This window comes from Lissotriton vulgaris, chromosome 2_1 (genome assembly GCF_964263255.1).
Source record: "Lissotriton vulgaris chromosome 2_1, aLisVul1.2, whole genome shotgun sequence".
Lineage (NCBI taxonomy): Eukaryota > Metazoa > Chordata > Amphibia > Caudata > Salamandridae > Lissotriton > Lissotriton vulgaris.
Window position 1 is genome coordinate 1,670,487,492 of NC_141687.1, and position 22,586 is coordinate 1,670,510,077.

General features: G+C 46.1%; 1 protein-coding gene across 2 annotated transcripts in view; it reads right to left on the reverse strand.

Annotated features, from left to right (window-relative positions):
- RPS6KA1 (ribosomal protein S6 kinase A1) overlaps positions 1 to 22,586 on the reverse strand; it is a 1,033,098-nt gene that overhangs the window by 341,010 nt on the left and 669,502 nt on the right. For both annotated transcript variants that reach the window (XM_086957626.1, XM_086957627.1), the window contains 3 exons: positions 19,432 to 19,502; positions 7,521 to 7,609; positions 6,497 to 6,561 (listed from right to left, as the gene is read on the reverse strand). In XM_086957626.1, coding sequence (XP_086813752.1) covers positions 6,497 to 6,561; positions 7,521 to 7,609; positions 19,432 to 19,502 — 225 coding nt within the window. The remainder of the gene's footprint in view (positions 1 to 6,496; positions 6,562 to 7,520; positions 7,610 to 19,431; positions 19,503 to 22,586) is intronic.

The window sequence follows — 22,586 nt, forward strand, 5'->3', positions numbered from 1 at the left end:
GCCCTCGTCAGCAGCAGGTTGGACTCCGGAAACACCCTCTACACAGGAGCCTCGGTCAAACTCCTGAAACGGCTTCAACGCATCCAGAACGCCTCTGCACGCCTGATCCTTGAAATCGTTCGCCGAAGCCACATCACACCCCACCTGAGACATGCACTGGCTCCCTGTCAACAAGAGGATCACTTTCAAGCTCCTCACCCACGCACACAAGGCACTCCACAACACCGGACCAGCGTAGCTCAGACGACTCAGCTTCTACACCCCCACCCGCCAGCTCTGCTTCACCAACCTCACCCTCGCCACAGTCCCCCGCATCCGAAGAGCGACCTCCGGCGGCAGATCGTTCTCACACCCCGCCGCCAAGACCTGAAACACCCTCCCCATCCACCTACGGCAGACCCAAGACCTGCTGACCTTCAGAAGACTCCTCAAGATCTGGCTTTGAGCAGTAGCAGCATTCCCCACCACCCAGCGCCTTGAGACCCTCACGGGTAAGTAGTGCGCTTTACAAATGGTATATACGCTATCTAACTGCAGTTTCCTCACCTTGTGAGGTTTCCCAAGTGTCAGACTATCTGGAAACTCAAAAAGCAGTACTCATGTGCATTGGTAGATGGTGCCATGTGGCTCTGCACCGAATTCGTTCTACTCCGGAAGTGGAACCACATATGTCTTCAGACGCAAAGCCTATCAACCGATTGGAAGGAATAGTGTACAAATTACTAAATTGGGACCATTTTAGATGTAAAAAGGGACCATTCGACAGAACTGGGTGGTGGGTGGGCGGTGAGGAATCAGCAGTTAGATAAAATGTCCACTAGAAAGAGATTACTGATATTAATTAACTTGTCCTTCTGATGGATACTTCTAACCACAGATTCTTCACCGGCCGAATAAATTTCAAACCAGTATCTGCTAAGGTGGTGGATCTGTTGAATGCCTCAGATCAAGAGGGCCTTCAGGATCGAAAAGGAAACATGCTCATCTTGACAAACTGGACTGTAGAGGCAACAGTGCTTCATGAACGTGTACTGGTGTCCACGTAGTAGCTTGACAGATATCCAGGAAAGGTAATATGTGTGCCAGCACAGCGGTAGCAGCCTTGTTCTAGTGGAATGAGACCTCTGTCCTTCTGAAGGCTGCTTTTAAGCCAATTCGAAACATATCATTATACAGAGCACTACCAATCGTGATATTGTCTGCTTCTGCACCGCCATGCCCTTCATTGGTCAAGAGAACCTACAAAAATCTGATTGCCCTCCTGATGTTCCTTGGTACAATTGATGTAAAAGAGCAGCGCTCTCTCTAGCCCCAAGTGATGTAGTCTTTCCTCCTCTTTTAAGGGCTGAGATGTAACTTTGTTAGTTGGAAACATATGCTGCAAACATTTAAGAAAACATATCACAACAGATGATTTGAACAAGGATGGTTGGTCCATCAAATGTGAAAAGGTAGAGAAGGCAGACAATTACCCTTTAAGAGTACCCACTGCTAGTCGATGCTGGGTCGAAGATCAAACAAACAAGACATCCAACACTTAGGCTTGCAACGGGTCCGTCCGCGGGTGCAACGCCAAGTAAAAAACATATCCCAGCACCTGGTGTCCACGGAATGTGAAAGGGCGCCTGGCTGGCAGGATTATATCAATGACTTCAGAAGAGATATCACAGAAGATCAGCGATCCCAGCTCAAACACCACACATTAAGGTGTAGGCTGAGCAAGCCCAAATGCAAGACCATGTTCCTGCCCTGCTGCTGAAGCGAATGATCCTACAGAATGAGTAGCCTGATCGGAGAACAGATGCTCAGACGCAGTTTCCAGGTATCACACTCTCCCTGCCCAATTCAGAGCCACTTAAAGGACTTGGCCCAGTCGTTCCCATCCTTCTTCAGAACTCCGGGCAGGAGAGTTAGCCATTGTAAGTGGAATGCATCTCAGAGCATCTTCATGGAAACGCCAATGTGCAAGTGTGCTGACACAGCACATTCTTGGCAGTGGCAAAGATCTAGGCAAGGGCCACCCCATTACTGGAAGAAACCCTGCACCGCCTCTGAATGTAGCTGCCATTCTTGATCTGCTAAGCATCTCTGGCTGAGATAGTTTGCCCTGCCGCTCAAAGATCTTGCCAGCAAGGTTCACGACCAGAGAGATATCCTAATGATTCAGCAGGTTCCAGAGGTGCAGAGCCACCTAGCTCAGTATCTCAACCAGCCCTGCTTGTTGCAGTATCACATAACAGTGGTGCTGCAGATGAGAACTTGCATCAGCTTCCCTTGGAGGTTTGGCAGGATAGCTTTCAACACCAAGCAGATTGCCCACAACTTTAGTAAATTGATTTGGAGGTGGTTCACCTTTTGAGACCAGAGTCCTACGAGCTCCACCTCTCCCAGATGATCCTTCGAACCTAGTAGTGATGCATATGTCACCACTATTAACCCAGGATTGGTTAAGGAGAGAGGTCTGCCGCTGGTCCAATTGCGGTCAAGCAGCCACCACTACAGATCTTTTACAGAATCTTCTGAAACTTGGATGGAATTCTGACAGGCTTTCCAGGTGTTGGGCCAACTGAAACTTTAGATCCCACTGCAGATCTCTTGTGTCATCTGGTATGGACAGCAGATATGACGCAGGAAGCCAAAGATCTAGAAGCCTCAGAGCCATCCTCACACTGAGCCCTGGGCAGAGGCAGATGCAAAAGTATTATAGCCCTAATGTCCTGGACTCGCTGATCTGGAAGAAAGGTCCGAAAGCACAGCATATTTAGGATGGCTACGAAGGAGTCCGGGGTAATTTTGGCAGATTGACTGAGAACGCCAACGATGTCAGGAGGTTCATCATTGACTTGCGGTGGTCCACAACTGACTTAGGTGAGCTGGTCTTCAACAGCCAGTGGCCGAGATAGACTGGCAGCCCTGATCTTCGAAGATGGGTAACATTCACTGCCATCACCTTTGTGTAGATCTGTGGGGCACTGGTGAGGCTGTAGACAGCACAGCAAAAATCTTTGGATCTCAACACCTTCCAGCAAAAGGACAAAGACCTATGTCATAGAGGATGGCTGTGCCTCAAAAAGGGTGCAAAAGAGGTTTTGAAATAGCTGCCAGAGGGGCAAGGATTGGAATGTACACAACACCTGGTGACCTGATCCTTGTCCGCTGAGGACACTGCTCTTACCTCAAAGGAACTGGGTTGCCTGTTGTGTGGGCGGGGGCAGAGTTCACCAGTATGTCAAGATCCAGGCATATCCCAAAAAGGGCAAAACTGGAAGGTGGGGATTGCCGACTGGTGCCAAAAGGCCCAAGGAGCGTGCCATTGGCTTGGCTCTTTAAAACAGAGTCCCCTTTTTTGCCGAACAGCCAGAAACTGTAAAAGGGCATTTCCATTAGGGATGCCTGGGCATCCCCAAAGAAGCCCGTGGAAATCATCCATGTATGCAGCTCAAGCGCCATGCTAGTTCCAAAAGCCCATCCTAGCCCTGTTCGGATGACAAAACCTAGCTGCATCCTGGTCCTCAACAGTTTGAACCAAGGAAACCCCTACATTCTCTGTAGCCACTGGTAAAATATGACCAATCATGTGCCAGAGTGCATGGGTACAGCAACCCAAGACAGTTGGCATTGGCTGACCTCAGGGATAGTCTGGCTGACGAAAATCCCCTCTTATCCAACGTTTCCATTCGTTTGGATTCTGTGTTGGGAGGAATAGTGGGAAAGGCGCTAGGGTTCACCTTACTGGTGGACGCCTGCATCACCTAACTCTCAGGGGTGGATGCAGAGTTGAAAAACCAGGGTTGCGTGGAGCTGGTCTATTCAAATATGCAACTTGAGTGACACGAAGGCCAGAACATAGTTTAGCCCAAGTGACCAAGAGGATATCAATGAGGGCTTCAATGAAGGGCAGAAGTGGTTCAATTGGTTCATAGCCGGGCTGAAGCACCCAAGTAAGGACATTCTTTACCTCCATATTGAGGAGGTGGGGGGGGAGGGGGAGTCAAAGATTTCAGCAGCTCACTTAATTACTGTACCAAAGTATGTACTTTCCTCAGCAGCTCCTACATGATTGGAAGCCAACTCCGTATCAGGTGAGGTATCCAATCCACTGGAATCTTTAAGATCTACATACCAGTTATCCGCCTTATTTGGTGGGAAAAATTAGTCCACATCTCCATGGTTGTCAGCATATGGCTGAATCTGGTAATAGTCCTACCAAAACATTGATGTAGCATCTGTTTGCAAGTGCACTGTAATGGTGTAGTGTGAGTCAGAGCGACTGAGTATTTGCTGCGTCAGTCAAGATCGTGACAAATTTGGCTTGGTGTGGGATTCCATAATAGGTTGTGGATCATCGACTAGTATGGTCTGTGCCGGTATCAACCACCAATGGTCTAGCACAGATTTCGGCGCTCCACCAACGCTGGTGCAGATCTTTAATTCAGTTCATGGGTCACAGACAGCACCAAGGACAGATCCACCAGCTGTAACCCTACTGGAGGTCCCTGCAGATCCTTGGAGTCTGAAGGTGCAACTGCCGGAAGTGTGCTGAAGATGTACAGCATGGTCTCTCGACAGGCTTCTATCTCCTGTGATTTTACAGATGTACCGGGAAACGCAGGGTGCATCTGTACTATGGTTGGAATCGACTAGTCTGTGGACTGGGTGCAAGATCTGGAGGCACAGTGACACCCTTGAGCCTTCCGTGGGAATCAAGAGTGGGGGGAAGCGACAGAGTCCCGCTAGGACTTTTTGTGTTTCCTTTTTTGATTTACTCGAAGACTTCGACAGTGAAAATGATCTGCCATGGGAATGAGTTGGTCTGCCTTCTCAACTTCGATTGGGAGTTTTTGAATGGTTTTCGGATTAATCAGGGTGCATACAGTCATCGCAAGCCTTGGAGTCGTGCAATGAACGCAAAGGTGAGACCTTATATATGAGATTAGTCGCCGACATCTATTTGAGACAGTCCCTAAAAGGGGTAAACTATCGACTTAGGGGATGACATTTTGCCTTGCACACTGGAAGGATTTAAGAGCAAAAATTGTTGAGAACAAAAATTCTCTTCAAGGTATGAAGCAAAGGAGCAGTGCTCTGGATCCAGGCCTGAAGGTGCAAAAATAAAGGAACAGATATCTGCAGGCATTTGTGGCACTTATATGGTGCTCTTTTTATCACTTCCAAAGTAAAACCAAGTCGGAAGGAGCACTGTTTGAGTTTCCAGATCCAGTCTGGTTCCTTGAGATTTCCACAATGAGGTTAGAATGCGGTTAGAAGTTCCCACCAGAAACAACAAGCATCAACAGGTCCAAATCTGACTCAAAGTCATGAACCTGAATGGATTAAAACCCAAACCCACGCAACTCATTTGCCCTGGTCACTGTCCTCACCCTCAAGGAAAACATCACCAAGAAAGCCAACAAGGCCTGATACTGGCATTCAAGACCAGCTTGGCTTGACTCTGGACAGTGACTTCCCTGGTTTTGCTTAGCAGCAACACCCTGGAGATACTCCTACAAGAAGCAGCACTATCAAGAACCTGCAGCAATATGCCCACATCACATCAATTCACGATGGATCTCAAATGGCTTCTCACCACCCAGCACCACCTTCAAACCCAACTGCATCAACTATAACACCATCATTGGCATTACCTCCATCTATCTGACAAGCTTGCCACGTCCAGTGGCAAGCTTGCACATCCACATAGCACAGACCCCATGAGACTAGAGCCAAGTGCAAAAGAAAAAGGAGTAAAGTCAACAGGTCTTTTTCATCTATGCACCCATCATGTGGAAAGATATCCTTGTATCCATCAGTACCACTTAATGCAGCTATAATTTTGAAAAGAACTGAAAAGACACTTTTAAAAACCCTATCATGACTAACAGTCTTCCTCCACTCAAGAACCTAGCTTAGCCTCCAATCACTTATTGGCTACATCCTTGCCTTTTGTCCTGTACAGTTCTCAACTGCCTTTTGGCTACATTGGCACTATACAAATACCACATACATACACAGTCTGCCTGAGAGCCGTCCCCATGATCTTTCTTGACAAGGTGATTAGTTTGCCAGTCTTTATCCACTTTGGTGTGTGGACCTCTATTGGAAAGAATTCTTTATTTGAAGGATAATGGCTTCCAAACTTCTCTTAATCTCTAGAAGGACAGACACTTTAAAGAGTAGAACTCTTGCATAGTTGGTGGGATTTGATCCTATGTCCCAGTAGACTGACAGAGGACTCCCTAAATCTGGCTCAAAGTCATGAAGGTCAAACATCTTCATTCAATTACACATGGTGTCTTACATCACAAATTGATTCAGTGATTTCCCTCACCTGCACAAGAGCTCTTTTTCATACCAACTGACTCTGTTCTTAGCATTATTAAACACAGTGACCAGGGTTTGAAGTACCCAAAGAGGAATGTGCCACTAATGGCTGTGGGGCTGAATAAAAGTTCTACAACTTCTTATGACAGCAGTGGGCTGTGGAAAAGATACTCACGTTCCAGTCTATGGTGGAGAAGAAAGGATGCCGTTTAATCTCCTCTGCACACTCCATGCTAGAACCTGAAATAAAAAGCATTCACTGCTTCAGTGGAGCATCTTCCAAAGCACCATTCTGATCCCTAGAATAGGATGTCTAATAGCCCAACAAAGTGTTGACCTGAGACATAGGTTTAAAGTCGAACCTTTATGTTTTTGTCACCTTTTAGTCCCATGAGAGGACCCCTCACTTCAGCGCAACATCCTTTGACTTGGGTTGGGTATACTTTCCACTGGGCCAGGTGTTACTACAATATGATACTCAGCCAGCTTGGACAAATCATTTGTAAGACTACTTTAATCTGCAGATATCTTTTGGGGTGATTCAAACTACTTTTCTTGTTTTGACTCATCCTGTGCTGGGATCCAAACTAAAATCATAAGATGGCCTGAGTCATGGCCAGCACAAGTAACAGTGATTGCTTGTCCAGTGCCAAGCTTTACACCTTCTGAGCAGTAAGATATTAGTCTAGTTATGTGCTAGGATGTCTAAGTTGAGGTGGTCAAGATGTGTCTGATGTCAAGTTGGCCTACTTTATTGCAGGAAGGAGTTACTGAGAACTAAGAATGGCGAGGACTTCTCTGTTGGCGAGCTAAATACCTTGAGAGAATGACACGGATTGAAGCCCATGTAAAATTACACATATGGTAAAAAAGCTAGTCTCCCTTTCACAGCAAATAGAAGTTGTGAAAATTAAAAGCAGAAGAAGTGTTGGGTTGGACTCCGCATTAGACATTCGTGGATGCCAGGGATAAGGTTTGCAAAGGGCACAGTAAGAGTGCTATCTGCCATACTAAGGAGTGCGCTTCCATGCAGTATGGCCGAGTCTGCATTGTTCCTTAGTAGCAAATAAACATTAGGGTGGTCATTTTGAAGTTAACGTTTCCATCAATTCACGGTTCTTACGATTCTAAGTGATCAGCGATGTAGACCGCAACATTTCAGCAAATTATAAGCATCTCAATTTTATGTAGGCTTTTACCTAATCGGTTGTTTGGGTTCCTCTTGAAGAGAGCACGAAGCAAACTCTGAGCTTCGTTGCTCAGAAACTGAGGCATGGCCAGCTTGGCCCTGAAAGAGAAAGCATGGAAACAAAGTTAGCAACTCTGCAGGAAAGACACCTCAGACACAGTGCAAGGGGAATACAGCAGGAAAGAGAACGAAACAGAGTAAGAGGAGGAAGACCAAGAGTAGCAGGGAAATAGAGACAGATGGAATACCTGATTTGCGGTTTTTCAAAGATTGGGTTAATTTCTTCGGTTTCCAAATTATACTTCGAAACTATCCAGACTACACTTTTATCAGGCTCGCTATATTGTAGAATGTTATCACAGCTGATATACTAGTGAAAACCTGAACTCTGTGCAGCTATCCGTCTTGAGCTCAGAATACTGCTGAGCTGCCACTTCTTATGAGACAGAGCGCAATAAGGTGTGCCGTTGGCAGACTTCAACGCCACGTGCAATTCACTTTTAGTTCTCCTTCATCTAGTCCTTCCTTTATGAATTAGTTTTCTTTCTGCTGAGGAAATGATCGATGCGTATCTAATGCCTGTGCTCCAGCACTGCCTTTGTCCAGGAATTCACAATCAGTTTATATCCTAACACGCCTGGTGAGTAGCTGAATCACATTGAATAGTCTGCGCTGTGGGGCTCACCATTTCTCTCCTGCTTTAGGACAGTTTTTAGTTCCTGTTTCGACAGCAGCTTCTGCATTTCAAGTTCTCCATAATATATGTTTTAATGGAATTCTAATGAAATTGTAGTACTTCACACACCATTACGACCAGCTACTGTGTCTGTTTAATTACTTTTTGTTGTGAGCAAGCAGAGAGCGTATTGTTGAGTATATCATTACTGTAAGGCCGACTGAATCTTCTACCAAATCAGAATTCCATTATACATTCAATGCACACACAGGTGATTGTCTAACTACGTGGTCAGCAAACTCACACTGGCAACTTCATTTAGCCTGTTCATTGTTTGCCAGTTGCACCGCTGGAATCTTGGTAAACTCCAGCTCTAGACACTCCCATTTTATACTTGTTTTTGTCCACTGAAAACTCTTGACATAGGTTACTAAATATGCCCTTACCACTCCGGTTTGATGGCAGACTAAAATTTTAAAGAAGAATCTCCTTGTTATCCAGTCACCACCACAAATTATTATACCATCACCCTTTCCTCTAGAAACAAGCTATCCTTCTCCACTGTATTCCTGATGTTAAAGATATTGCATTTTCTAGCATATGTCTTTCTACAGACAAGCAAGCTACAGATTCCAATTATCTCATGAATTTACATTTAACTAAATAAGCCAAGTACTCAACTTGATATTGTTCTCCTTCACATTCTCAAGCCAACTGCGCTCCTTTTGAAGGTTTGTCATTCAAACCCCACTTTTCAAAACATGACCATCAGCCAGATGGCAGTGATCTTTATACATGTCTGGGTCCCGGGAACTCTTGCCCACCCTCCCTAAAAAATAAATTAAAAAAGAGATAATAACAAGAAAATATATAAATGGGTCCAAAAGTCTCTCTCAAGTTACGAATGTGCTGAGCGTGAACTGTAGACGAAATGAGGGGGAGAAAAAACCTGTACAGACAGCGGGGTTAAGAGAATGTTCGAGGCAATACTGGAGGAACAGCAAGGGAAGAAAAAAAACGACTTGCCTGTAAGAAAAGTTACACATCTGCAATCCTACTCTTCTGTAGGGAAATCTCCAATTAAATTATAAGCAATGGACAGCTCGGCCCATGTGAAGGGTCCTGGAGAGAGGACGTGAACACACACATTTTTAAAGGAAAATTAGAGAAAGGGAGTGCAACATAGGCAGACAGGCAGCAGCCTAAAATGACTGGGAAAAAAAAGATGCTCCTTTAAGGACGCGCCCTGCCTATAAGTGCCAGCTACTCCAGTTCTATCCCCCCCCGCGTCCCCCTCCCCAGCTCCTGTCAACAGTACCCTGGAGCACAGAGCATGGCCTTTCAGACTTTTTCCTTCAAACAAACCTTTGAAACATTTTCAATTACACCTCACTCACCATCTGTAGAATTCAAGGGTGTTTGTCAGTTTTTGGATTGGCATTTTTGTTGTTTTAAGCTTTTTCTTTCAACAAGTTTTCAGCCTGTGACTAAAAGAATCCCAAAACAATCTCTTAGCACCTTTACCATGCTGATACTCCTCTCCCAGGTGAGTGCGAGTTGTCAGTTAGTACCGGGACGGCACTCGGCTGTTCGGGTGGGACCCCGATGATGAAGCATGTCACCAACCAGGTTGGTGAGTGAGGGGTCTTCTTAGAAAAGGACAATTCCCTTTTATTTTGCTTCTTCTCCCCTCTCCTACTCTACTGAGACCTCTTTAGGTCTTAGGGTGGTACTCTTCCAATAAGGGGATCAGGAGTATTCCCCATCCACGCAGTGGAAATCCCTCTCTCTCTCTTTGTTCTACATTGTTTTGTCAATAGCCATGCCTCCGAAATGCTTGTCAATATCAAAACATAAGACACAGAGTAAGTATGTTACTTAACTAGTCTGCTTCATGGATAGGAATTGGTCTTCCCCACCTAAACATAGAGGGCGTAGCTTCAGGTAGGATTTCCGGGAGTGACATCCCCAAATAAATGCATGCTTGGTAGTTGGGTGTGGGGGCCCAGAGTCGGGTCTATCTCGGTCAATTTTTCCAGTCCTGAGCCAAGACTAAAGACAAAACAGTGACCACTGAAGTGAGAGAGGGAGACAGACATAACTATTTGGTAGGCTGAATTTCAAAATGTGAAACCAGATAGCCTGGAATCAATACCGGTTCCCTGCTTGACCAAGTTTTGTTATCCTAAACAAACTTTTTTTTTTTACACTGAACCTACTTTTCCTTTATTATCAAATATGAGCACCATTTTAAATACTTGAGTTCAGTTAGTGGTCTGTATAAGTATCTCTTATATTTGATGTAATACATTGTAAAGTTGATCCATCTAGAAAAAAAATATAGGACACTTTTAGGGCTTACAAGACAAATTAATTGCCTTTTAGTTTACTAATGGGATTTTTATTGGGGGTGAGCCATGAATGTTTATTAAAAAAAAGCTTACTAAATGTCTGTCTATACAGTGATACAATCGGATGTACTAAGGTGAAACGTTTTCTACACGTTAAAGAAATACAGTTTCTTCAGAATTAAAAAATGTGCATCATTTTTACATTATATTTGCTGCACAATAAACATGCAAAACGTGTTCGTAGTTTGTCTGATGAATGGACTCTTAGAACAAAGACAGACCCTTCGCTTGGCTCTGGCTCGGCCCACCCTATTAATTTGCAGGTGCATCCACCTTTAATTGCAACTTGGGTTTAATACAGGAGGTCATCAGTCACTTGATAAAATGATTTGTCAAAGGCTTGAATAGGCAATATGGAGCTCTGCTTACAGGCACAGATTTGACAACTCTAACATCAATGCTTTTAGAGATAAAGAAACATGCATGCAGTTAAAATACATGATCCCAGGGCAGGGACTTCAGACCATTGTGTTATATGTGACTGTAGTCATGAGTTTCCATGGAGAACTACCAAGCCCAAGAGGGAAAGGCAGGGTCTTTCCTTAAGGAAGGAGGGAGTGGGGGTGGAGGGAACGGTTTGCGGTGGAACACCCCCCAAATCTACTACTGATGGGATGAATTCTAACCAATAGACTAACCAGTGGCAATCGCTTGGGGCAGCATTTCATCCCATCATATTTTGCCCACCGTGCCGCTCTTGACAAAAGCCCACCTAATGCAAAACAGTACAGAGCCTGTTCCTCTTTGAAACAGTCTAGCCCGAACATTGGTAATCGCATCTCCCCACCCTTCGGCCCTCAGCTTTTTTTGTTAGGAAATTTGTAATCCCCCCAATAAAATCTCAGACGCTTCTCTCCTCTGAAGCACTCATCATGAAGTTAAGAAATCATACTACTACTCAGCAGACAATGTATTCAAAGGTAGTGGTTCTTCCTACATTTCCAAGACCTGATGCTTCCCCTCCTTGAAGGCCTCTAGTTCCAGCTCCACCTGTGGCTAGGTCAACAGAGAAGATTCCCACCATAGTTACCTTGTGCTCCTGATAGACATCATTCACACTAATCTTCAAGGTAAGGGAGCTTTCATCAAAGTTCATATTTGCGTTGTCATACTGAGAAAAGACAGCACGCTGCACTGATCTTGGACCCTTGCACTCCTAGCAATGGCATTTTCCTGTTTGCAGGATCCTTCCGTCAGATACCAGCTGTCAGACTCGCCCCCAGCATGAGTATCTCCAACTGATGACATACTTTCACAAAATCTTAGAGGGGCAGCTAAATTGAATATACTTATGCTTACAATAACAGCTGTGCGCTGAGCAGCTTCTGCCTTGCCCTAGACAATAAAATGTTCTGCAGGGTTGCCCTTCTCTCTCAACAGGCACAAGGATTCTAAGTGCTCAGCATACAGCCAAAAGACTTCCTTATAGACCAGACACCTGGTGATGAGCCCCTCACATCTGGGAAGCTGGCTGTCAGGCAGACACCAGCTCAGGTTGCATAGCAGTCCTCCGAGTACTCTATGGAGCACTCCTTTGTTCGGTAAACAAGACCTTGGAAATTTATTATTAGAACTGGTTTGGGTCGGTTCTTCTTTTATCAGCCTTCTCTATGCTGCTCAACAGTAACGTCTGTACAGAGTGACACTCCTTGCAGTACCCGCAATAGAGGCACAAAGAGATGTGAGCTTTCTGCACCTGACTACCAACAGCCACACTGACCAGTGATCAGGAAAGGGACAAACGGCTGGCCTCACCTAAAGGACCTTTCATCCTCTGAACAACAAGCTGTAGTCTCCCCATTCAAACCCACCCTCTACCAAATGGCAGTGCTCAGGCAACTGATCAGCTGTTCCTCTCAGCAAAAAGGACCCCTATTTCCCACCTGTCTCCTCCATCCAGCTTCCGAAAAGTCAGCAATACACTTCCACTGTCAGGGGAAACAACCTCATCTCCTTGAACATGCACAGGCAAGGAGCTTTCACATGGAACTCGCAGGCGTCTATTACTAAGGTTCACTCATTCACACAATGTATGAATCACACAGTGTGCACACAAACATAACATACACTTGGGATGTTATTGCTAGGAACTGGGTTATTGCATAGGTGCTGGAATTTACACGAGTGGCCCACAGACAAAAAGGTCTGGTCACAATGACTGAATGTGGCCCCCACTGCGATACATGCTAAACTCATGGCAGAGATAGTAAACCACTGTCTGTCAAATAAGAACAAGCCTGCTGCATACCTCCCCCTCTCCTTCTATGGAGTACCAGAAAGGTGCACGATTATAGCTCAGGCACAGTTATATCACGCCTGTAATCAGTGCGCTCAGTGTTAAGCTCTGTCTAATTCCATGAAGTGGATCAGTTCCCATATGATCGGTTTAGACACCGGATTTTACAGCAGACTTGCACCTTGTCTTGGGAGAGGATGCATGCAAGCCGGCAAAGTTGTCCTCGAGTCCTGCTTCTCCTGTTGCATCTGCACTTGAAGTCTGCTCAGTCCTATGTTGTTGTAGTCCTATTTGGACCACTGTTTTGTCTTGCAGCAGTTAGGGTCTTTGGAAACCGCATGAGGTGCACTCTAGCAGCTGATCTTGACGTTATCAGATGTAGCCCTGATTGGCCTGCAGTTGCAGCAAAGCACAAGCTGATCACTCTTGAAGGTTGCGATCGTGCACCGACCTATCACTGTACGCATGTACGGCCATGTGCTCTTACAGGAAAGCACAGCCCACTCCTGGCTTTGGCAATTGCAGTCACAATGTTTGCGATACCCACCAGAAACCAGCACAAAGACTGCAGCCCCATAGATAATGGGGTCCTCAGACCCCTTTCTTTATTCACTCACTTCTGAGCATCCCACAGACATGCTGCACATCGCTTAGACACTCCTCCTGGAGATTTGACATGCTCAGTCTAAGGAGGCAAGGAGGCCACTTGGCACCTCAGGACAGCAACACAGCTCTTAAAGCTCTAAAGAGATCCAGATTTGGGTGATATCCCCTTACCTCTGGGAAGCAGTCTGTCAGGCAAACACCAGCTCAGGATGCTCCGAGTACCCTGCGGAGCACTCCTTTCTTTGACCATAGAGGATGTGGAACTAGAACAAGTGGGGCAGTGAGATCCCACATTATACACTGAATTCAGACATGATTTTTTAGCCACCGTTTGGAACTGTAGAACAGATTTGGGGTGGTAATAATTTCGAACATATTTTCCAGGTTGCTCTCCTGACACTGTGCTGTGTGAGGCCTCTCACAGAGGTGTAGTCTTCAGCCTGGGGCACTACAGAGGCACAAAAAGGTGTGAAGTTTCTGCACCTGGCTGTCATCAGCCTAACAAATATGAATCAGGAAGGACAAAAAGGGCAGGCCCCAAGTAAAAGTTCTCACCTCTGCACAACAGAATGTGCACACTCGCTCATCTCTCATACCATCTATCAAATTGTACTATTCAGGAAGACTAATCAGCCGCTTTTTGTTATTAAAAGGCCTAATCAAATTTCTAAAGAGTCCTCTAATTATTTCACTTCAGTGTGTGTGTGTGTGTGTGTGTGTGTGTGTGTGTGTGTGTGTGTGTGTGTGTGTCCTCTATCAAGTGTCAGGAATGTCAGCAATACACTTCCACTGTCTGAGAAAACCACCTCATCTCCAACTTGTGCAAAGGCTAGGCCTGGGCTATCCATATGAATCCAATAGGCCTCCATTAACCTAGCTCAATCACACAATCCCCCTCGGCCTCCCCTTGCCATACTGGATGTCTGTAAGATGGCTCCTGAACACTCTGGGGAACTCCCCAAGGGTGGACCTGCTCCATCAAGTTTGGAGACTCTTGGCACCTCTGACACAGATGCCTCCATACTCTGTGCCTCAGCTCTGGCATCTGGCCCCTTAAAGAAGCCACAAATCCTGAACCAACCCACTCTGTCAGGCACCATCCATCCTGCCCTCAAATTCAGCTGAAATAATCCAGGTGGCAAAAAAGGTCAATACTTGCCTCGATGGAAAAGTTATTTGGCTCAGAATCCGATACCATAACCAAACCTAATAAAGATTATGCGGCATTAGAGAACTGTTTTGAGGGAGACAATATGCTTCCTCCTTACTCCAATGACCATGCCCCGAGGAACATTTTTCCCGGAACTTTGCCATCAGTTTCAGTTGTACAATTGTTACTTGCATTTAACGAACCACTATATGTTTTGCTGCCTGAAAAAGCCGTTCTAGGGCCCAGCAGGCCACAAATTACCAGAAGCCATAGTGCAGGTTTAAGTGACAAAATATTGGACGTCCTCACACCAGTTGCCAGAGAGCCTGGTGGTTTGGGTTTCTTATTAACTAAGCCCTAATTCCTTCCCTACGGGCCCTCCAGATAGGGAGTGTATGTGACCGGATGCCATGGGATAGTAGGCTTTTGCTTCAGGCAGTCCAACTCTCTGTAAGGAAATGCCTATTTTTGTATGCCCGCCGCCCCAGGTTTTTTGAATGATGCTGCTGTTTTTTCGACTCAGAGCGCACTGAGGACAGCATATTTCATGGGCATAATATGTATTTTACACATTCTGGCAATATGAACACAAAACTGTTTTTACTGTGGAAAGATTTGGTTGCCCCATTGGCGAGTACAGGGTAACACGCTGACTTCTCAGCTGTGCTAACTGCAGAATGGTGTAACCAAAGGTATCAAACAACTCGTTACATTAAGCTCAACTTGATACTCCAGTTGAAATTATTGTACCAAGTAACTGTGCAACTTTTGCAAAGTTATTTTTGTAGCCTTCACTTCCCTGTGCCCTTATCAGTTACACAAGGAGCTTGAACCCGAGACAGCTATCTGCCATCCTAAGGAGACATGCTACGACTCCCAGGAAAAGAGTCAACTGGGGCCAGGCACTAGAGAGAGGTGCTACTTTCCTCCTGAAGATAATCAAGGTGCTAATTTCCTCCTGCAGATAATCAAACAGTTGTTGGCCCAAAAGGCGAGCGTCAAAGCTGAAGCACCTTTTGAAGAGCAAATGGAGAACACTTGGGAGGGGGCAGCCCAATCGCTTAGGCAGACTAGCTGGCACCCAGGAAGGAGAGGGGAAATCAACTGTCAATCTGGTTTTTCAGGGGGTTTGGGTTTGGCTAGGGAGCTCTGAGCTCTGGATGAGGAGAGGGGTTGTGCCATTTTGGGAGTGGGCAGAACGGTGCATCTTGAGATAGCTAGATGCCACACTTCCCAGGAAGTGGTCATAAGGAGGGTGGGAACCTGGTAGCCCACTGGCTACTAACTGCATCTACACTGAGGGCACTTTGAGCATTAAAAGAGTGCCAATGACATCCAGATCTCGTCAAGACTGGAAGAAGGACCGAAGGACTGTCCTGCTGCCCCATGAAACCAGCAAAAAGGTTGGAACGGCATGGACTGCACCCGCAAACCTGGTGGCTAGCAAAAGAAAAGGACAGTGCCTGCTGTGTCCTGCTCCTAAGGAAGTCATCTCCACAACCCAGTCAGGGCAAAGAGACTGCAAGGGTCAGTTGGCTGGCCAGCTGTTTGCCGAACAGGGCCACAACAGCTGGGAAGCCTACTGGGGCAACTAGGGCCAAAATATTCAGACTGAAGCTGTGCAGCCCCAGAGACCAGAACCTACAGCTCAAAGTTGCACCCGAGTTTGCTAAGCCCAGGAGAGTCGTTGCAGTGCAGCTTGGTTGCCCAGAAACAGTTATCACTCAGGAAAGGATTTGACAGTGACTGCTCTACCATGTGCCTGGTAGCCCAGGGGCAACTGGTCTTCTAACAGCACCGAGAGGACTTCGGACGGATATTCGCCCTGTGACCAAGACTGCATCAACCCCTTCGTGGACCACAGAGTATCTGCAGGAAGACCCACTCACCCCCTAACCCCCCCCAAACCCCCCTCCGTCGACCACAACTCATCTACAGCATCCTTCATTCCTTGCTTTAGGACCACTTCATAGAAACCCATTGCAAAGGGGAAAAAGGCCTGGAACTGCTTCACCCGTAAAGGTAACTGATTCTGAGGACCTTGCTGGTCCCCCTGAATGGCACCCAATTGGAATTGGTTGCCTAAAGTGACCGCAATACAACCAGCCCAACTTTTTGTTAAAAGTTACCTTAGTTAATCAGCAATAATCCTTGCAATCTCCTAAAGGGTACTGCTTTGATACTCATTCTTAAAGTGAGGAATCTTTAGGAAAATATATCCTTCAGGAGTAAAAGTTACTTAGGTTTGGTAACAGTAGTTCGGGCAGATAAATAATCTTCCTGGAGAGTCCTCATAGCTCCCCCATCTACCTGGATTAGTTAGTGCCAGAATGAATAAGTTCCCAAAGGTATGCAAATGGGTTTTGTTAATTTCACTGTAGTTGATGCTCTCTTGGGTTCCTCTCCTCACTCATGCACGGAAAAAGTTTCAGAAACTGATGTAAGCATGCATGCTGGCATCCATTATACGCCAGTGCTGTTGTGTGCAGTGGCCAAAAATCACAGATGAAGCCACATGGTTCCACTTCACGGCACTGGAGAGTTAAATCTAAGGAAGAAAGATTTCCAAACCATTCTGACGCCTTGGAGGATATTCGTTAGGTGAGGAATCTGCAAGAAGATTATGTATCCACCAGAAACATTACCCAAGATAGTAACCTTACATCAGGGCAAAAAAATCCACACAAACATCTTTAGTCTTTTTTAAGAAAAGGATTTACATATCTTGCGTTTCTTTAAATTGTGCAGAAGGTAGAAGCTGTAATTGTAGTTCAAATGGGATCAGACCCAAAACTTCTCTTTTTTACCAAACATGTGGCAACGACTGGAGAAAAATTTCGAGTTGATTTTGTCAGATATCACTATTTTTTGCGATTCTTCAACCAAAGCTGAAAAACAAGGAAAAATGGAGAGTGGAACTAATCTGCCCTGCTAGAAAGGATGTTCGGAACCCTAGGAAAAAGCATCTGGTTTCGAAAATATAATATTTTCCTGCCCAAATGGTCGATAAGGGAAGAGCTGATTATTCCCCTTTTTCACTGGAGTCTAGGAGAAACCATGGAAGCCTCTATCGGGAATCAAGCTCTGCTTCGTTGACTTGTGTTTGCGTCACAGGCTGAGGGGGATAGGCTGCTCTATGTTGTAACTATGTTCTAACAAATGTTAACTACCACAACTAGAAAACAGTGCTACTGGGGATTTCTCAGCCCGTCAGGGAATAATTGAAGCATGTGAATCTATGACAGAATCAATGCTGGAGAAGAATATGATAGAAAAGAAAGAAAGTGATAAAGAGGGAAGAAAAGGACTGCCATGGATAAGAAAGCATGGGAATAAACAAACAGTCTATGAAGGCCTGAGAGAAGAAGCATGGTGAAGAAAGGTCAAAGTCACAATGCATTAGTGCGGTAAGGTGGTGACAGAGGAGGAAAGTGACATTCAAGGAGGAACGTACCCGCAAGTAAAGAAAGTGACAGCGAGGGATGATCGCCATAGTGAGGCGTGGTGAGGGGGAAGACAGTAGCCTAGTTGACTGAATCTAGTACCATTGATTAAGTGTGAGTGGAGGGGTGCAGTGCAAGTGAAAGGGAGCAATCTGGTGTTAAAATGCAGTGTCAGAGATGCAGTATGACTGGGAGGGAGGGAGTGCATGTAGTTTAGATGTAGTGAAAATGTGTTGGTGTAAAGTGAATGTAAGAACACATTGCCATTAAGACAAGCATGAGCTGGACGGAGGAGTGCAAGTCATCATCGTTAGGATGTAGGGCGAGCAAAAGGGGTGCACTGCAGCAGGAGGAGGAATGCAGTGCTGGTGATGAAGTGGGAGAGAGAGCTGGGGAATTACTGGGAGTGCTAAGGATGTGGTGAGAATACAGTTTTGGTGAAAAAATGCAGTTCAGAGATAGTGACAGGAATGAAGGCAGCAGAAGTTGTAGCATGCATTGCAAGAAGGAGGGGTGCAAGGTGGTGAATTAATTCAAAGGCAATGATGCAGTGAGTGCAAGAGTGATAGGAACACAGTGAGAGGAGCAAGACTTCGGGATGAATAATTCACTTTCTGAGATGCAATGAGAGGAAGGCTTAGTGGAAGCAGTAGGAAACCGCATCGAGTAGGAGTGTGGTGGATGGATGCGATCAGGGTCAGACTGGCTTATGGCGCAATCAGGCAGTGCCCGAAGAGCTGGTCGGACGGTCAGTGTGGGCCTTTTTTTTTTTTTGCTTCAGGGGGCCAGTTTTCACTGTTGATTTTCCTGATATGTATTTATTGTGTTTCAAAAAGAGCAAACATGACCATCACAGTATCGGAGAGCTGTACAGTAAGGGTTGCTGAGGGTTGCAGTGTGGTAAGAACAAACTAAGATACGCTGTACATAAAGTTCGACAAGCAAGGTAGAACAGTAGGTTATAATATCCAATAGTGAGAGATCAAAGCTTCAACATAGTTTTTATGCAATATGTCTTTCTAGCAGTACAGCTTTGACTATTGTTGAAAAGTTAGAGTGAACATTGCATGCAGCAAGTTCAAATCCATGCCGCCTTGGGTCACTTGTTAAGCTATCTAATTCACTAATGGGGGCATTTGTTCGTTTGGTGCCCCTGCCTACTTTCTGTCCCAGTCGGACCCTGGGTGCGATGCCTGGGAGCGTAGTGAGTGGGAGGGTGCAAGAGACGCAGCACTAGTGATGGAGCGTGAATGGGAGGGTGCTGGACGTGGCTGGGTGCAGGGCGAGAAGCAGTGTGGTGGGAGGAAAGTAGTGTCAGAGTTATGCAGTGGAAGCAGACGGAAAGAGCGTCAGCAGAGGACAGTGAGAAAGTAGCCACAATAATCAGAGGAGGACTTGCTTGAGGATGAGGGTCATGGTCTCCTTGCGGTCCTTCCCATGGAACGGCAGCGAGCCGGTGAGCATCTCGAACTGGAAGGGAAAGAGCGCAGTCAGTACAGAGCAGGAGAGACAAGCTACAACCCCCCAACCACCGCCTCCCCAGTGCACCCGGGTACCCCCTGCCGCCAGGTGAGCAGAGACCCTCCTTCCAACACGGCACAGAAGAGTTACAAAATGACACATTGCATTATGAGTACTTGGGAATCACTGAGGCCAAGTTCATGGAAAAGCTTCCCACTGAGTCCATCGCGTGGCGCTTTAGGGGACCTTCATAACAAGGGACGGCTGGATGATCTGAATGGCCCTCATCAGTTCTGATATAAGAAACCACCGACACATTCCTTCCTTGCACTACACATCTGTGCGCCCCGCGTGGGACACCACGCTCTTGCGTCAGGACGCCTGGCGCTTTCACGCTTTCAACGGGATTTGAAGGGCTGCGCTACAATGCAAAGGTTTCTCTGGAATGTCGGAGGCCAGTAGGTGGCAGCACCATCACGACTAATGCCCTGCACATCACCATCAATACAATAAGAAATCACAATGAAAGTCTGGGATACTTCTTTGACGCTACGACCATCAATCATGTGGCTTTTTCACAGTTCGTTGATAACCTTTGTAGGAGGATCGTGTTACGTCAAAAAGCCAGACTACGGGTCAAATGCCGCAGCACGGAGAAAAAATTAGAGAAGCAGGCGTCTATGGTTACTGAAACCGGAACTGCAGGGCAACATAATCAAGAGACCGTCAAACACCCATACGAATGTCCAACTCACCTGGGGCCATATGCATGAACACTTTTTCCCATAGACACAGAATGGGCAAAACCCTTTGATGCATCTGGCCCAGAGTCGCCTACAGCTATAGCGCTGCTGCCTCAGTCTGCATGATCAGATGAGTGATGTCTCTTATGCCCAAGCTGTTGTAAGACTAGCCTAGCTCTGCTGCTTGAGCATGTATGATCAGTGTAACTTAAAGGATAGCACTGCTGTCAGGAACGTGTGGTCACATTCAGCTGAGGCATAGCTGTTTGCATGGTTGATAAAGCCGCTCAGCTTAAAGGATCGGTGCCTAGAGACCGCAGAGCATTCGGCGCTGTACGAAGGCAGCTAGGTGCACAGTGCCCGAGGGCTCGCTCTGCTGCTTCAGCGTGTGCGACTGGTGTACCTGGAAGGCGAGCTCTGCTGCTTGTAGGACTGATGTAACGCGATGGATGGCTCTGCTAACTGAGCTTGTATGACCGAGCTGCGGAGCTGGGACTGCCTTTGTAAGATCGTCGTTCGTCTTATTATTAGTTTCTGTTTCCCTGTGGAGTGGAATTTTCCTTGGAGTCCTCAAGAGCACCGCCTTGGGGGCTATGCAGCCAATCTTGAATTGATCTGGTCTTCTAGCAGTAGCCAGTGGAGATGCTTTAAGGTCAGAGGTAGGTGATCTGATTTCCATGTGTTTGCTACCGTCCGGGCTGCTGCCTGCAGCGTGGCTTAACTCAAGCAGTGTGCCTGAAGGCAGCAAAAGAACTTACAGCATATAGGGACAGGTCCCTTTATGCTGTACACATTCTTACCTTACACATTCGAACCAGTGATATTCTTCTCAATTTAAAGGCAGCATTACGCTGCACTCTCCTAAAATGTGTTTTACAGACATTTTCAATCTTCAGGAGAGCAAGCCCGAAGCAAGGGTGCAGCATAAGCAGCAGCCCATCAAAGAGCAGCAGCCCCCACAAACAGTTTGAACAGAAGGTGTGGTTACGCCCACGTGATGCTTGTTCAGCATTTATGATATTCACACGTGGCTCCCCACTGAGACCACAGTACATTTTGTTACTTGCAGTTTTTTTTTCACATAACAATCTTTTCTAATATTTGCCAATTTAAAGCCAGTAGCTGATGACTACATTGTGTTATACAGGGTGGCATTCAGCCCAATTGTTAGAGTACTTAGTTAACTCTTGCAGGACATTTATCTTACTGAGCAAGTTACTTACATTCGGCAACACTCTTTCTGGTGGAATGTCTAACTGCAGATGCCTCATCTTTAGAATGCTCCCAAAGGCCAGCCCTGATCTGGAAGATTTTTCAGCACAGCCCCAGTAGGTGGTCTCATGCAGCTCTGCATCGACACCGCTCTGCCCCAGAAGTAATGACTGGAGCCGTAAATAGGTACTACTCCATCATACTGACTTCCGTTTCTTTTTGAACACTATTTGTGCACTCAGACGCTGCGCCTCAAAAAGAAATTCTTTGTGCCAGAGCTCTAGATTGGGACCTTCTTGGATTGAAGAGAGTCCATTTCACCAAACGGGGAGGTTGAAGGGCAGTGTGGAATCTCCAGTTAGCAAAGGACTATGTATCTTGCCAGATCCTTTTCTGCACTGCTGTGCCTTTCTTTGACCAAGAGAACCCAAAAAAGAGCTGATCACCCACCTGGTGGTTTTTGGTGTGATTGGTGTAGTTAGTCAAATCTCTTTTAGAATCCAGCTGATTGAGTGGCGCCTCTTCTTTTGATGGGTGCGCGGGGCAAAGGACTTTGCAAGAGTGAGGTACGGTCAAAAGCCGTAACAACTCTAGGCAAAAAAAGCCAGCTTGGGGTGCAATAGAACTTTGTCTGAAAAAAAGGGAAGTATAAACTGACTGAACTGAGAGAACTTGGAGTTCACTCATATGGCGAACTGAGGTCACCACAACCAGAAACAGTCTTGAGAGTCAGCCAGGAGATGTAATAGCCCCTGTACATGTGTTCAAATGGTGTGCACATGAGGGAAGTGAGAACAAAATGAAGATCCAAGTGTGGCATCACCAAGGGTTTTGAAGGAAATAAGTGAGCCAAACCTTTAAAAAATAATCTCATCAAGGGATGGCTGGGTTCAGTAAATGAAAAAAGCGCAAAATGGCCAACAAATAACTTAAAGGTGCCCAATGCAAGTTCTTTTAGGGCCAGAGATAAAATGAATAGGACATCCAATAGTTTGCCTGCATACCAGGCCACTAACTTGTCACAGCCCCTGGCACAGACAGACTTAGAAAAGACGCCTGGCTGTCCAGATGACAAGTACAACTTCGGAAAGAAGATCAAATGCAGTTAACTGCCACCACTCAATCTCCATGAATGGAA